At 39.5% G+C, this 17,404-nt stretch overlaps 1 protein-coding gene across 1 annotated transcript in view; it reads right to left on the bottom strand.

Moving 5' to 3' along the window:
• Window positions 1-13,149: 13,149 nt before the first annotated feature.
• E2F7 (E2F transcription factor 7) overlaps window positions 13,150-17,404 on the bottom strand; it is a 44,535-nt gene continuing 40,280 nt past the window's right edge. Inside the window, exon 13 of the mRNA XM_017872510.1 lies at window positions 13,150-16,091. Coding sequence (XP_017727999.1) covers window positions 15,921-16,091 — 171 coding nt within the window. The 3' untranslated portion in view covers window positions 13,150-15,920. The remainder of the gene's footprint in view (window positions 16,092-17,404) is intronic.

The raw sequence follows: 17,404 nt of genomic DNA, 5'->3' as shown, positions 1-17,404 counted from the left end.
TAGTAGAGATGGGGTTTCGTCTTGTTGGCCAGGCTGGTCTGGAACTCCTGACCTCAGGTGATTCACCTGCTTCGGCCTCCCAAAATGTTAGGATTACAGGCGTGAGCCACCATGCCTGGCCAAGAGTTGTTGTTTTAAGGGCTGTGCTTTACTAATTTAGCTGGGCTTGTTCATGTGTTTTCTGTTATCTGGTTGAGGAGGGTTTCTCCTGGCATGAATTTACTCTACTCTAAGTAGTCTCTCTCATCTTCCAGTTGGCTAACCCAGACAGTTTCACAGGGTTGAGGCAGGAATCCAAAGATGAGAAAACTGAAGCACATGAGTTCTCTTGTGGTCTGGCTTCAAACTGATGTCATCGTTTCTGCTGTATTCTATTAGCCAGAGCAAGTCACAAAGCCAGCTGGGTTTAAGAGGTGAGGAAATAGACTCTACCAGCTGACAGGAAGAACTGCAATGAGCATGGATAAATGGGGGTGAGTAGAGAATAGGAGCCATGTTTATGATCAATCTAGCATAGTCTGTAACTGTGAAATCATGATGTGAATAGAGTTTGTCTTTGGTAAGTCACTTTTTCCTTTTTTATAGTATATGTTAGTGGAAAGATGGGTGGATTTGGGGTCAAGGACCCAGGGTTAAGTCTAAGCTCTGCTTTTGTCTTTGGCAAATCATTTTGCTCTCTAAGCGTGAATTTGTTTGTCTTTAAAATGGCATGATGACATTTGTCTACCTGTCTTCTAAGGTTTTTTGCTGTATAAATTCTTGTGTTTAATAAGTAAGGTGAAAAAGACTCTCCTCCTTAGCTATTCAGAGCCTTTATGGTGGTTCTTGGCTGCTGAAGCCCCATCCACCACCACCGCCGCCATCTTGGCTGCTGAAGCCCCATCCACCACCACCGCCGCCATCTTGGCTGCTGAAGCCCCATCCACCACCACCGCCATCATCTTGTTTCAACTCACGCAAATGTCTTCTGTTCCCCTTAGGTTTGCTTCTCCAGTCTCTTCTCCCACCCTGATCTGGACCTTCCTCAATTCTCACTTTATTTCCCCGTCAAATGTGAACTCTTTATTTTTCTTGCTCTAAAATTGTGTAGCTAATTTGATAAATGACTTCAACCAAAATTGATATTGTTTCTAGATGAAACTGGTATTTTTGCATCAGCCTACTGAAAAAATCAGCTATGTCCATGCTTCTGTTAAGCTGCCCTAGATTTGCAAAGCACTTTCCGTGTGCCTCTTCAATAGTTATCACCATTTCTGGAGCCCTGATAAGGGCTTCAGATACATTTTCCTCATAATTTTGACCAAAAGTCAAGAGCCTCAGCCCTGCCACTGACTAGCATTGTGATTTTAGGCATGTCACCTCCCTTTACACTTATTTTTTTCTTACCTCTAAACAGGGAAGATTTGATAAACTGATCTTGAAAGGCCTCTCAAACACTTGAACTTATGACATTCTAGAATATTTACAAAATAAAACATGGAGAATCCAGTATTGTTTTGAATATTTCTTTATTTTGTAGTTTAGCAAGTCTTTTGTAGCCAATGATGTCTTAGAAAAGAGGTAATTATAATCATAATTAAAACAACAAATATAAGTAAGCCTAAATCCCTTCTTGGCAAGAGGTTGTTTTTTATAAAAATCATCTCATCTCTATTTTGCTGTGCTAATATCATTTGAAGAGTTTTTATTCTGTAATCAATGGTAATATCTTAGATGAGAAATATGATTTATGTAATAGAATGGATGATAGAAAGAGAAAGGTGAGAAAGGAACGAGAGAAGGCAAGAAACTAACACTAACTGAACTCTTACTGTGTGCATAGTAAAAAATGATTACAGAAACATGACCCTTGGCAGAGATTGCTAGGTATTCTCCAAATTCTGGGTTCCTTTCTTCCTGGGCACTTGGGCAGGTTATATCTCTCAGCTTCCTGTAGATGGCTGTGTCTCTGTGCCTGAGTACCATCTGATGGGATGTGAGTGGAAGTGGTGTCCCATCTCCTGTTCTGACTTCCAGAAGCCTCTCAAATATGCTCTTTCCCGTTTTGCCTGCTTCCAGCTTCCCTGGGTAAAAATGATGCCTAGGCGACCTTGAAAGTCCTGTGTTGATGACCGCAGAACCGCCATCAACCTGTTCCCTTGAAGCAGAGGTGTGCTGCTGATGAGGCATGCCTGCCTTGCCCTGCAAGGTGAGCGAGAAGAAAACCTGCATAGTGTTTGAATCATTCTGCACTTTGCAGTCCGTTTGTTACAGGAGTTTAACATCCTCCAATTAATACACAACATTAATCTTCAAATCATTCCTATGAGGTAGATACTCTTTATTTTTACAGAGGAAAAACTGAGGCCCCAAATGAGATGGGGACTTTCTCAGGTTATGCAAGTGGCAGAACAAGAGTCAAACTGGGGTCACTTCAACTCCCCTCATACCACAAACATTTCTTTCATGCATCAAGAGACTACCAGAATTTTAATGTAGAAATTTTCATCATACTTCTACATGTTGGGCAAAGATGTTGAAAGATAGTAATTCCCACATCATTCTGTGTCCAATATGAGCAAGAGGCAATGTGCCACAATGGGGTTAGGTTCTGACAGAATCTAGGCAAGTCATTTAACTTCTAAGGGCCTGAGCTTTCCAATCCAGATAATTAAAGTAAAAATTAAAATAGAAAACTGGCCGGGCACGGAGGCTCACGCCTGTAATCCCAGCACTTTGGGAGGCTGACGCAGGCGTATCACGAGGTCAGGAGATCGAGACCATCCTGGCTAACATGGTGAAACCCCGTCTCTACTAAAAAATACAAAAAACTAGCCAGGTGAGGTGGCGGGCGCCTGTAGTCCCAGCTACTCGGGAGGCTGAGGCAGGAGAATGGTGTAAACCTGGGAGGCAGAGCTTGCAGTGAGCTGAGATCGTGCCACTGCACTCCAGCCCTGGCGATAGAGCGCGACTCCGTCTCAAAAAAACAGAAAAGATAGAAAACCAGAGTTTCCTAAGACTGACTGGCAAGCCAGTTTCCATTCCTATTTCCCTTTCCTTAAAACAATTAAGTCCAACTCAGTCTTAAAAGTTGTCCCATTCTGAGGCATAAAACCTTCAAAAGTGGGACTGAGTATTAAAATAAAGCATGTTAAGCACTTGCATAGTGCCTAGCATATAATAGGTGTTCAATAAAATAATAATCTTTTAAATAAGGCAAAATTGGCCCTTATGAATACAGTGTTTGTGTACTATGTTCAGACTTGCTCAAGTATTCTGGATTTCCTTTTCTTGCATTTATCTATTGGGATGGGATTTGCCTTATGATTAGCATATGTTATAAGCATCTTGGTCTGTTTTCAGGAAAAGGAGGTAATTTGGGCTGCAGGCATGTTCTCATTAGAGAAAATGAGGGCAGTTAATGGTTAGTGTTCAAGAACAGCAAAGCTCTTTCAGTTGCTTAGCAACTGAAGCTAAGGGGTGGGCAGACACTGTGTGAACAGTGGGGAAGAGAGAAGCAGGGAGGAGTGTAAAATGAATTTAATGTCCGGCTCATTCCCAGGTGGGTGAAAAGTGATTTATATAGCTCTGGTATTTATAGCTATTTATTTGTTACATGACTGGAAATTTTAATGAAATATTTTGAAATTCAGCAGTGGTAAGTCACAGTGGACATTTATTGCTCTAATGCAGGGGAAATGTAAACTGTTTATTTAACACGTTGATTGCAAATGAAATATGGAAATGGTTTAGAAGTCATCTAGCTTTGGAAATCCTTCAGGCTGCACAGACACTACTGCCACCGTGTGGACAATGCAGGGAGCCTAGCGGGAGCTGAGGGATGGGTATGAGAAGCTCCATCTCTGAGGCCTTCCGATGGTTTTGCTCATGTGCCCCTGAAAATAATTTTGAAAGCTTTTAAGTTGATATGTAAACATTTTAATTATAAGTTTAAATGGTTGTAAAGAATATAATCTCCTATGGTTTATGAATATTGACATTTCAAAATAAAATTGCTCTATTTCTCCTTTAAATGTATAGAAGGGAATTTAAATACCAGAGGGATTTGATATTCACCAGCAGCTATTTTAAATTACACAAAAAAGCTTTTTTAAATGGGTAATTTTCACATAATTCCTTTTCCTCCTTGGACTTATATTTGAATTCCATTTCCCCAACAGACTTAAATTCTGTTGTACACACATTTATGTTTTAATATATAATGCTATATTTAATATTATGTATATATAAAATACTATATGTTTCTCTGTAACAAAATAAATATATAAGTTAAAATTTAAAGTATGATTTTCTGTTGACCACAAGGCTTTAGTTATCTACATTTTAAAGTATACAATTGATTGAAACACAAATATGTTAAAATACTTATCAATAATTATTAAACATTAAAAGTAATACTTTAGATATACGAGGCTTTAAAAAATTAGTTTACATATCCATGATGAATATTCATATTGCTAGAATGAGACAAGGGTTAGATTGATACTGTTCATATTTATCATTTTCTCTAGTTGTAAGCCTCAAGAAACTTCACTCACAGACTTAAGAATGGAAGAAATTTTATTAGGTAGCATTAACTGAATTTTAGAACAATTTCCAAGTTATTTGCCTCAAATGATGTATACTTTTAAAAAATTTTATTTTATTTTGAGACAGAGTCTCGCTCCATCGCCCAGGCTGGAGTGCAGTGGTGCAATCCTGGCTCACTGCAACCTCCACCTCCTGGGTTCAAGAGATTCTCCTGCCTCAGCCTCCTGAATATCTGGGATTACAGGCGCTCACCACCAAGCCCGACTAATTTTTGTATTTTTAGTAGAGACGAGATTTTGTCATTTTGGCCAGGCTGGTCTCGAACTCCTGACCTCAGGTGATCCGCCCGACTCGGCCTCCCAAAGTGCTGGGATTGTAAGCATGAACCACTGCGGCCAGCTGACTTACACTTTAAATAATTTTCTTTTTTTAATGACCAGTGGACAACCCGATTAGGTTTTGCTTCAAGGTTGTTGACAGCCAAAGAATCAGAAACCACAGGACCTGCAGCAGGATTTGGTGCCCAGTCATCAGAATCATTTACTCCTTCAGCACAGACACTAATATTTCAAATCATTCCTGTGATGGATGTTCTAGAGGTTTCTATACCCCAGACAGGGAACCTTTGTAACCTTCAGTTGCATGGGAGGTAAGCTCTTCTTTTGCAATGAGAGGGAATATTTAGAGAAAGGGGCGATGGGAACAGAGAACTAGTTTAACAGTTGACCAGAGATTACCTAGGCAAATACATTTTAGAGATGCATACAGATGGAATTTGAAGATATAAATAAATTAATCCCGCTAAAATTATCTGTATAGATCTATCCTTTGAAAAGTCTTTCCACACCAATGCTGAAATCACTGGTTTATCCTAAAAGCTTGTCTATAAGGAAGCTTTTCATAAGGCTGATGCCAAATGAGCTGCCATGGTAGGGGTTGAGGGGGCATCGTTAAGGTTTCAGTGTTGGATTCACTGAGTTTAAGTAACTATTATTTTGCTATAATAACTTCTGCCTAAAAAAACCCCAAAAAACCAAACCAACAACAAAAGATGGTATTGGAAAATGTTAGCAATGATTTTGAAAGCTCTGGTTTTCTAAAATCCCATGTTGGCCATGCTGTGTTGGTCCCCTCACTTATTATTATTAAATTGTGCCAGTCAGGATAGCCTAAATTAGGTTGAGATAGCAAACAACCCCAAAACTCAACAACTTGAAGACAAGTCCTTGTTCATTACAATTTGGCTACAGCTCTGCTTCTTGCCCAAGACAGTAACAGAGCAGCAGCCCATTTGGAGCATCTTGTTTCTTGGCAGAGAAACAAGATCTTGTAAACCATGAGCAGTCTTTCAAAACTTCTGTTCCAAGGGAAGACACATAATTTCCGTCTAGTTTCTTTAGAAAAAGTAAGTTCATGGCCTCTCTTGAGTTCAACATGGTAAGGATGTACAAACTTCCTCCAGGAAGAGATCACAGGTCTTCAAGCCAATGTAATAACTTATCACAAAATTCCAAAATCTAGGAACTGTTGGTAACCACAGTAAACAGATGGTTGTCATTTTCTAAAATGGTTAAAAATACAGTTGACCCTAGAACAACATGGGTTTGAACTGTGTGGGTCCACTTATACGGGAATGATTTTCAACAACGGTTACACCCAGCAAGCCTGCTTCTCCTGCCTCTGCTTCCACCTTCTCCACTTCTTCTGCTTTTGCCACCCCTGAGACAGCAAGACCAACCCCTCTCCTTCCTCTTCTTCAGCCTAGTCAATGTGAAGATGATGAGGATGAAGATCTTTATGATGATCCACTTTCATTTAATGAATAGTAAATACATTTTTTCTTCCTGTAGTTTTCTTAATGACATTTTCTTTTCTCTAGCCTACTTTATTATAGGAATACAGTATATAATGCGTACAACATGCAGAATATGTGCTAATCAACTGTTTATGTTATTGGTAAGGCCTCTGGTCAACAGTAGACTATTAGTAGTTAAGTTTTGGGGAAGTCAGAAGTTACATTTAGATTTTCAACTACATGCAGTTCGCAGCCCCAACCCCTTCATTGTTTAAGGGTCCACTGTATTCATTTAATTTTATAAATTATTCCATCATACAGAAAGGTACAGAGATCAATACAAAAAAGACATGAGAATTTATATCCCCGAATTACCACCTGTTAACATTTGCTATATTTATAGCTTTTTCCAGTCAGCAGTAGATATTTTAGACATATCCATGTTGTTACATATAGATCTAGTTATTTCAGTTAAACTATTTAGTAGTAGTACATTATGGAAATAGATCTCAATTTATTTATCCATGTTGTTGGAACTTCAATTTGTTTATATCTTTTGATTGCTGCGAACAATGGCACAGTGAACACCGTTATACCTGTCTCTCTGTGTACGAGAGTTTCTCTAAGATTTATGCCCACAACATAATTGAAAGGCTTCAGAGAGTGGCCTTGTAGGGTTTAAAAAGCAAATTGCTTTTCAAGTTGCAGCTTTAGCAATGGTGGCTCCAAGGGGCCAGAGTTCACAGGAAATAAAACTGTGGCTTTTCTTGGCAGAAGGAAGCCGAGACAGCCTCATAAGCCTCTCCTGGGCCCCTGAGTGGTGAGTAAGGCAGTAGAAAGCTTTCATAGAGCCTGTGAGTGCCGTGGTGACATTGAACTGAGAGCCAGCCGAGCTAGAGTGGCCTTGCCTTCCAATGAGGAGGGCCGAGCAAGGCCTAGCCAGGTATTCCAGGTAGTGAATTTGGCGCCCAAGGAAGTTGCTGTGACATCAAAAGGGATAACTGGGGCCAAAGAGCAAAAAAGGGATAACTGGGGCCAAGGAGCAGAAGGGAAAATGTACATCTCAGCTGATGACAATTTGAAGAGGTAAGGACTGAGAACTAGTCTGCCCTTGCTCATGGCTTGATGTGTGACTGTAGGAAGCGGGTTCAGGGCTGTAGTGAAATTGCTGTTGCATCTATTTTATGCCTTTTCCATTCTAATAGAACCTGATTTTTGGTCAGGTGTTACCCCTCCTCCCCAGGTCCCAGGAGCCCATGTGCTTCAGTTCCAGGGTAGGTCTAAATGGAATAAAGATAATCCTATCTGGACCTAACTGATGTAGAAATGGGTATGGAACTCAGTTTGGACCATCAAGAATTGAGGAGAGACTTACTGGGGAACTCTGAAAAAGTTCTTACCCCTCTGGAAGAACTTTCATAAGTTGTTTTCTTCTCTTCCTTTGAACTTGGCTTGTGTAGAACCATCATGGCTGCAGCCTGCGGATTAAACTGACATATGGAGCAAAGCAGAACCAAATGAACTGGAGCTGAAACGACCTGGAGTCCTTGCCCTACCTCTGTGCTTTTAGTGAGGTAAGCCAACAATGCCCCTTATTGTTTAAGCCTGTTTGAATTATGTTTTCAAATACTTGCCACTGAAAGTACTTCAACTGCCTCTAGAGAGTTTCAGGGAGCTGTGTGTAGAGTGGGGGCTGAACTGACTGAGAATAATTTCTGCCAGAAGATAGAATGAGGGCCTAAAATAGAAATTAATTTCAATGCCAGAAATACACACACACACACACACACACACACACACACACACACACATATATACACATATGGTTCAGATTTTAGTTACTATGATACCCTCTCTACATAAATAACAGATGCCCATCATGACCAACAAGCAATCATGTCATTTATTTCAAAGTCTGTTGTTGATGCACAAAGTCTCTCTTCATGTAGACAGCAAAGCATGGAGTAATGTTGCCTGTTTGTTTCCTGGTGATAAACACATGACATTTAATAAAATGAATAATCAGGAGACACAATTGGCCAGTAAAGACGAAAGTGAAGCACCATATGAGAAACTGTAGATATGTAGTTATGGAAACTTAATGAGGGTGAATGTATCAACCTGTGAGGCAAATGGCTGTGATGAAAACAATGAAGGTGTCCTAGAGAAAGAGATGTCTGCAAAAACTATCCATTAAATGAACTCTTGGAGATATTTCTGCAATCAAAAGTGCAAAAGATAAAATGTTGGAAGCTGATCCAAACTTAGAAAGGAACATGACAATTCCCCAAGGCATAGAAAAGATGTTCAGTACTTATCATAAGTTATATGTTGATGAGAAGGTAAGTGCTCTTCAAGCTGCTCTTGATAAGTTTTTACAAAGAAATAAAACACTTTAATTTTCAATCTAATATTAAAAATTATATACTAAATAAATATTAGTTTTAATATCTTTTCATTTCTCTATAGCCAACAGTAAGAGAATTTTAATATCTTGATAAAATTTAAGAGGTCACAGAACACTTGCAATTATGCATGCATGCTTTTGCAGCAGTCACTTGGCTTAAAATGCCTCCCACCTAGCAATCTAATAGGCATCTTTCAAGACCAGTTCAAATGTGAAGAATGCTTTGCACATTTTCAGTTTGCATGATTGTTTTTATGGTCTTGCAGTACTGTGTAAAGAGAGGACTGTCTGCATAATAAAATTACAACTTCCTGCACATACAAGTGTGTTGTCTATAAAATTCATACAATCTGAGAATTGTATGGATGGGTTTGCATGGACTACACCTATCACATTTTGTTAAAACAATTTGTCTTAGTTTGGTAAGTGGCATAGCATGGGGTGAGTGTGCAGGACTGGGATATTTGGAGTTTTGTGCTCTGGTCTCAGCTTTGTGGTTAAATTACTGTATAATGCAGGACAAGTTACTTAATTTCCTTGTTTCTATTTCCTCCCTGTAAAATAGGTGCACAAATAAGACAATTTTTAAAGTTCCATTGGGCATTAAGTTTCTAGAGTTCTCTACCGTTACTAAAGAGAAAAAAAGAGGGTAGAATGCCCTCCCACCAAGGCTTCTTCTGTTTGCATAGGAACCATGAATGTTCATTGAGTAAATAAATAATTAGCATGACTATGGTGCAGTAGGGCTATGCATAAAATGTTTGATTTTGGTGAGAAGCTTCTGTTTATTGTACTCACTATTTTCATGTTGCCATTGCATATTTAACCACAGCTACTCTAATAAGTCAGGGTGCACTATTGTGTATCCTTTTCAGCATGGTTGACTATTTGTTCATATACTAAGCCCAATGCTGGGCCCTAGATGAGAAAAAGTGAATTCTTGCCTTGAAGGATCTCACAATGGGGTGAGGAAAACAACTTCTTTCTGAAGGATGGGCATTTGAAATGGGTTTGGGAAGATGCATATGAGGTAGCCTGACAGAGGAAGAGAAATGGGGGTGGCAGGGCATGTTAGAAAAAGGGAATGGCTGGCACTAAGGCATGGATGAATAAAATAAGATGAAGAATGTGATCACCAAGAGTAGAGTGACAGGATGGGCAGAGGAGTGGGGAGAAGAAGGGAGTAGAGGTGGGAAATAGCACTGCAGGGTTCTCTGTAGAAATTAGAAAACACTCTAGGTATTTCTAACAGGAAGGTTCTAACACAGGGAATTAGGTGCTTACACAATTGTAGGAGGGAAGGGAAAGTGGAAATTAAGGGGCTGTTGTGAAGTGTTTCTGGATCATGCCACCATGGCTGCTACTCAAAGGATGGGGCGAATGCTGCTGCTGCACGATGGCTGGAAACAGTGTAAAACCACTGCCAGTGTCACAACTGATACACAGTCCTGGACTAGACAGTAGAATAAAGCATGGCTGCTGCAAAAACTGAGTCTGCTGCAATTTGTGCATGAATTGCTTCTACTGTAAGAGGGAGAACAGCCTCAGCTTCCTTTCTACCTACCAAATCTTGCATGAGTCTATTTTACTAACAAAATCATCTGTAGCAAGGGAATGTGGGAAATGTAGTTGCCTACCTTGTTGCCCCTGTGATTAAAAAAACTTAGAAAAGGAGTGAAAATCAATGCTGAGGGTCAACAGGCAATATCTTGCACAGCTGGCAGGCAAATTGAGAGCCAGGGTAGACTCTGTAGGAACTGGAAAGGCATGCCTAAGAGGAAAACGCTGCATGTCATGCCACTAAAGTTTAAATGCAGAGGCCAGGCGCGGTGGCTCATGCCTGTAATCCTAGCACTTTGGGAGCCCGAGGTTAGTCAGATCACAAGGTCAGGAGTTCAAGACCAGCCTGACCAACATGGTGAAACCCCGTCTCTACTAAAAATACAAAAATTAGCCGGACGTGGTGGTGCACGCCTGTAGTCTCAACTACTCAGGAGGCTAAGGCAGGAGAATTGCTGGAACCCGGGAGGTGGAGGCTGCAGTGAGCCGAGATCATGCCATTGTACTCCTGCCTGGGCAATAAAGCGAGACTCCATCTCAAAAAAAAAAAAAAAAAGTTTAAATGCACAATTATCATGATTAATTTTGTTTTATGAACATTGGTGATGCTGTGGAGGCCATTCTAAACTAAAACCAACCAACAAAAACAAACAAAACAAACAAGCTACGTACGCGGAACCGTGCAATGAAAGAGCCCTCTAAGGTTTTTAAAAAACAATGTTTGTGCTAACTCATCCATCCCATATTCTTCCCCCCAACTTTGTATTGGGTACACATTTTGTGGTGGGTATGGTGAATATGGATATAAGTCGCCTAGGGGCTCTGCCCTTACAAAGCTAATATTGTTTTTCTTTTCAGTGAAGAGCAAGCAAATTTTAGGGGTTGTTTAGGGGATTCTTTGCTTCTTGGAGTATCTTCTGCTGCTTGTAAGATAGTCTAAGAAAAAATGGTCTCATAATCAAACCAGTTAAAAAACTTGAATGTATATTTCCTCTTATAAGTTTATGTCTCTAATCTTACAGTAAAAAAATAACTGTTTTACCAGTATTATCCACTTTTGATTCTTACTATTAAGAATATTGAGTTAATATCTTAATATTAAGAATATTGAGTTCTTCAGAGCGCAGTGGGGGCAAGACTGGATGTTTCTACATTAATAGAAGAGACAGTCAAATTAAAGACTATCAGTGGGTTAGTTACAAAAAGAGGATTTTGATGTAAGAGAATGAAAATCAGAAAATAATTTTAGCTTTGGGTATGATTTATTAATTTCAGAAGCATTTTCGGGTAGAAAAGGACATCAAATTAATCAAACTGATTTTCACACTAAAAACAAATTGATAGCTGTCAAAAGTTACTCTGATAAGTGTGAAATATGGAGTGCCGTAACTGCACATCCTGGACAATGGCAGCTTGTAACTATTGTAACAGGAGATTGAATGGGAAGCTTGGCTATATCACCTAGTCACAGGAAATGCTGCATTCCAAAAGTGTTGGACTCTGCAGGATTGATGGAGGAAGTTTTACAAAACTAGTGAACCAAGTATTGAATGCGTTCACCTACAAGTCTGTGAAAGGGTTGAAGGGATGGAAAAAGAAATGGATTTAGTGAGGATCTCTTTGAAGTTATGCTGTAATTCTTCGTTTCTGCCACTTACGAGCCAATAAGGGGAGGTGTTCAGGGTGATGCTTCTCTCTCACCTCTTTCCTGCAGTGAGAGGTATGCTCTGGTGTCTGACTCACCTAGGGGACCTAAGGGAGATGAGTGGCCCAGCAGCTTTGGCAGTGGAGGGAGGGAGAAGCCTATGTGTTTGGCTGGGTTTTCTCTCCTAGAATCAAGGTAAAGATCACTGCATGTGGTTGATAAGAGATAGGGCCTGTATTAGTCCATTTGCATGCTGCTGATAAAGATGAACCTGAGACCGGGTAATTTACAAAGGAAAAAGAGGTTGAATGGACTCACAGTTCCACGTGTCTGGGGAGGCCTCACAATCATGGCAGAAGGCGAAAGGCACGCCTTACATGGCAGCAGCCAAAGGGGATGAGAGCCAAGTGAAAGGGGTTTCCTCTTATAAAACCATCAGATTTCACGAAACGTATTCTCTACCACGAGTACAGTATGGGGGAAACCACCACCATGATTCAGTTAACCACATTGGGGCCAGACTAGGACCATTCAAAATCCTGCCCAAGGGTCTGTGTGGAATGGGCAGCAGGAGAACCAGCAGCAGAGGGAGAGCTGCAGCTGGAAGAATATGTATTGCTTGTATCACAGTTCAGGCAAATGCTCTCAAGATGAGGCCTTTGAAGAATTCTCCATGTGAATCAGCTCAAACATCTCCAAGTGTCACCTCAGAATTTAGCAGGGGAGTCCGACAACAGTGCAACATAGATCACTCCGGGGATATAAAGAGCTAGGGGACATCAGATTAAGTCTGCTTGCAGGTCAATTTAAAAGTGAGGGCTAACGATAGAAATTGGCTTTCAGTGAAAGGTGAGCATTAGCTACACTGAGAAGCATTTGACTTAATGGATGCCATAAGAAGTTGAGGGGTGGTCTGCATTTACCTGTGATTCCTAGGTTGGATAAACATCAGAATCATCTGGAAGCTCCAAACCTACAGAGATTGGGACTTAGAAGAAATCAGAAGCTCAATTACACAGTACCTCAACCCCTGCAAGTTCCCATGAAATTCTGATGCAGTAAGTTTCAGCATTTAGCAACCACAGGGTGGTGTCAGCAAAAAGATCTGACTTACGTTTATGAGGGCCTGGTTGGCTATGTTGTAGCTGTTAATGGTTTTACTCAAAACAGTATGCAAAAAAAGCCTACCAAAAATACAACCACCATCTCTTCTTAAATGAATTATTTTTTATTGCTATTTTATAAAGCTTAATATTTCCTAAAAATATTAGAAAAGAATCAGGACAAAAAAATCAGTTTACATGTAGTACAGTTACAAGTAAATAGCTATACATAATATAGCCATTAGGAAAAAGAACAGAGCTAAATAATAAGAAAACAAAAGCAGTAAGCAGCAATAAAATTAATACCTACATACAACTAGCAGTGCAATAAGATAAGCAGAAAGCAGCTTTACGTTAAAAGAAAGTTATTTAAATACAGAAATAGCACCTTACAAAAAGGAATTGAGAAATGTAAACTTGGTAGGTAGATTCAAGTATAAAAGTTATACCCCCGACTCTTGTACCAGAATGAAAGGGTTTTACAAACCCTGGTCAGTGTAGGGCACACACAGCCTCTGTGACAACTCAAAAAAGCTGCATTCTCTTAGTAGGACCACCACCGATTATTTTTTTCTTTTACTAAATTATACAATAATAGACTTAAGATTGCCATTGCTTCTTCACTACCCAAAATATCCAAGTCTAGCGCAGCAGCTTCAATTCCACCAGTTGTTCTGTAAGATTCATTTTCCTGACAAACAACCACTGCATTATTATTTTTACATATAAAGCCACATTAAGAAGTGGATACTGAATACAGAAGCAATTGTGCTTGGTTTTCTATTCCTAAGTATGGTCACCAAGTCATAATATCCTCACCAATGGGACTGCTTCTTAACACCCCTCAAGAAATATGAATTCTGAGGTTAAGATGGTTATATCATGATCAGAATAAAAAAAGATAGCAAAAATGTTAAAACAGGCATACAGCATTCAGGAACAGCGAGGGGAAAGGCAATTTGTGTTTCCATCTAAATGTAGACCTCTCCATGAAATATTTTGTGGAAGTTCTTAAGCATGGGAGAGTTAAAATGCATACACCCTGCACAGATTGAAACCTGAAAAAGGTATATTTTTATTTGTTTTGATAGAGAACCCATCAGTTTTAGTTCAGGATCATCAGTACCATGCAATTGTTGATGTGGTTAAAACCACATTTTAACCTAACTCTATAGAAGACTGTAAAAAAGGGGAAAAAAATCTTGTAAACTTTAAAAGTTTAGTGTTGATAAAAATTTTTATATAAGTAGCAAATTTATTTAATGTAGCTACCTACCTCAAGTTTAAAAAAATCTTGTGGGGTAATAAGGCTAATATTATCCTGTAGTTAATATAAAGCTACTTTATTCAGACTCCCAGAGTCTCTTAAATTAATATTTTTATTCTTTCATATAACATTTTATTGGGTCAAAAAATTAAAATAAAATAAAACCCTACACCAGGATTCTACATCTAAGATAGAAGTTTTAAGAGAGGAAGAAGGAAGGAAGAAAAGAAGTAGGAAGGAGGGAAGGAAAAGGGAATGAAGGAAAGTAGGAAGGAGAGAATGGCTCCCTTGTTCTCTGAAGAGACAAGAGAGAGGTAAATATCAGCAAGTCTAGGAATACAAAGAACTAGTATAGTTTGGCTACTTAATGCACCCCCAAAGTAATGTGGGTTAAAAAAGGGAAATTGCATAACAGTTTCCAAAATTGTATTCATGCTAGACCAACCAACCCCTGTGCTCACCATACTTATTTTTCAGAGGTACCATCTAACTACGGTTTGAATATCCTTGGTTATGAAACATATGTCCATTTTCCCTCTTACTCTTCCGCACATGAAGTAGAAGAAAAACAAAAGAATCATCTCTTGCCCTATATCAATTTTCACGTAATTACTCTTCAGAATTCAACGAAAAGGTCTCATCCAGGTTCCAATTTCCCATGTAATCACTTTCTACCATCCTGATTTTTACACACAGCAATTGTTAGAAGACATCCATATCTCATAGCTCTACAGCTAAACATTTAAATAAAAAACGCAGGGCATGTAGTGAAGGAAACTGGGCACAGTAGGATTTTTAGAAACGAACAGTAATATCTCACTGTTCACACAGTTATTTGAGAAGCAGCAGTTAGGCTGCTAGAGTTCTAGAGTTCATCTTTGTTCTCATGCCCACAGTCAGGGTTAGCACAGTTCATTTACAGCAAGGTGTGTCATTCACAGTTATTTTGGTCTTGACATGTGTCATGTAGATACATTTATCCACATTATTACTAAGTTGTAGAATAAGTGCAGGGCAAATTATAGAATAAAAGTACAAACATTCAAGTCGTCATACCCTGAAAAAAATGTGTTAAAGACTGTAGTTGTAAACTTTTTGCACTAAATCCCATTTCAGGAACAAAATAAATAATACCATAGGATTCACAACTGAAGGTGGCTTCCTGATAAAGCCTAAGGAAGCGGTAGCTTTTTTAAACTGCAGAAAGGAAGCTTCTCTCACCACAGATTTACTCAGGGTAAGTGGAAATACATGTTAAGAATGCTTACCCTAGTTAAGTGCTAGACAGCGCCCCTCTTTAGAAAAACCACAAGGCTCCGGTAGCCTATTCAGATCTACTTCCAGCAATAAGACGATTCTTGAATCAAAACCACTAAAGTCAGTCGGCGCTTTCACTGTGACACCATGCAGAGAGTCGGAACTCTAACTGGTATTAAATGCACAATTAATTACTTTCAGGAAATCAGATGATTGATGATGGTGGGAAGTTAACAGAAGTGTGGATGAAAGACAGAGGAAGGACCCGTGCTCAGGACGGGAAGGTTCGCATTCCGTCTCGGACATCCGGGACTCTCAGGGCGTTTGATCCCTCCCTGACCTGGCAAAGCAGCAGGTCAGTCAGCCCCGCCGCTGGGGATTTCCAGTCTCCTCTGGGCCGAGCTGGTGTTTCGTGACTGGTTCCTTTCTCTTCTCTTCAGGACAGGGTCTCCAAGGCTGCCGGGTGTCTTGAAAAATGTCTCACGGTGTGTGCGTTGGATGCTCTTGGGGGTCACTGGAACTGGTGACTAAAAAAAGAAAAAAGTAAAAGCAGAAGTGAAGTCACATTGTTTCTGATCCCTGAGTAGAAAGGCAGCCCTTTCTTGACCTGTGTGTTAGGATCCCAAGGCAGATGTTCCTTCTTCTTTGCTTTCCTATCATACTTATGCCGTTTGTCTCCCCTGCTTACCACAACTGAAAATTAAATTCACATTTGTTGTTTTGGGTGCAGAAAGGCAGTCTATCAAAGAGGTTACAAGTATGGCATCTAGAGCCAGGGACTGGGCTCTATGACCATTGACAAGGCAATCTGTCCCTCAGTTTCTTCCTCCATCCAGCAGGGATGGTAAAATTACTGACTTCACAAGGTTGTAGGAATTAAATAAGATAATAATTGTAAAGCACTTTAGAGCATGTGAAGCCAACAGGGTTTGTGTATTGGCTGTTTCTCTTTACTTGCTAATATTTGTCCCCTAATGTTAAATGTTAAATATTTATTCCCTTAATGTGCCCTAAGATGGCAGGGACCATTACCCTGTTCACGGCTCTATCTTCATTGCCTAGATCGGTGCCTGGCACATGGTGATAGAAAATTCTGTGTTATGCTATAATCATCTTGTTTTAAACCTAACATGTTCATTTCAATGTCTTGCAAACTTTTGAGCCTCTGAATAACTTGTCTAAAATATTTTTTGGCTAAACATAATTATTTGGGAGAGTAAGTAATCACCGTGAACAACCTAATGTATAATGGGAATTCAACAAATATTTGACTGAACCACAAATGGAGGTTGGGGAACAAATATAGACTCATTAACTTATATCGATAATATATCTTTATGTATATTTTTATGTTTTCTGAGTATGTATAGATGTATATACATACAGACATTATACATACACACAGTCTCTAAACATCACATCTTAAGAAATGACTGACAGGCTAAGCATCTCTGAGTTACTATCAAGACTTCTGTTTCTTTTGATTGTTTTTATAGCTGTATAATTAAAATTTAGGGTGGCTTCTTTTATTGACCTAGTGAAATAAAAGCTTGAAGATCATCAAAATAATACAACTATTTAGCATTCCTCAAAAATCCCCCCGAACTATGCCTAAAACAGGTCCCTCTAATTAAAAGAAACAGAATGACACCTAAAAACATACATTTTTGTCTTTAAAGCACAGGATCTCTCACCTCATGTCTCAGTGCTTTATAAAAGGAGCAGGTAATTCTAGGTCTACAATGGAAGCCAGGTGGAGCCTGACCTAGTGCCTCTGTCCGGCAATCATGTGGCTAAAATGAAAACTAGTTAAACACAGGCATACCCCTTCCCAGAATGA

This window comes from Rhinopithecus bieti, unplaced genomic scaffold (genome assembly GCF_001698545.2).
Source record: "Rhinopithecus bieti isolate Rb0 unplaced genomic scaffold, ASM169854v2 scaffold_5476, whole genome shotgun sequence".
Classification (NCBI taxonomy): domain Eukaryota; kingdom Metazoa; phylum Chordata; class Mammalia; order Primates; family Cercopithecidae; genus Rhinopithecus; species Rhinopithecus bieti.
Note: the sequence above shows the minus strand (reverse complement) of the source record. Positions and strands in the feature narration are given on the sequence as shown.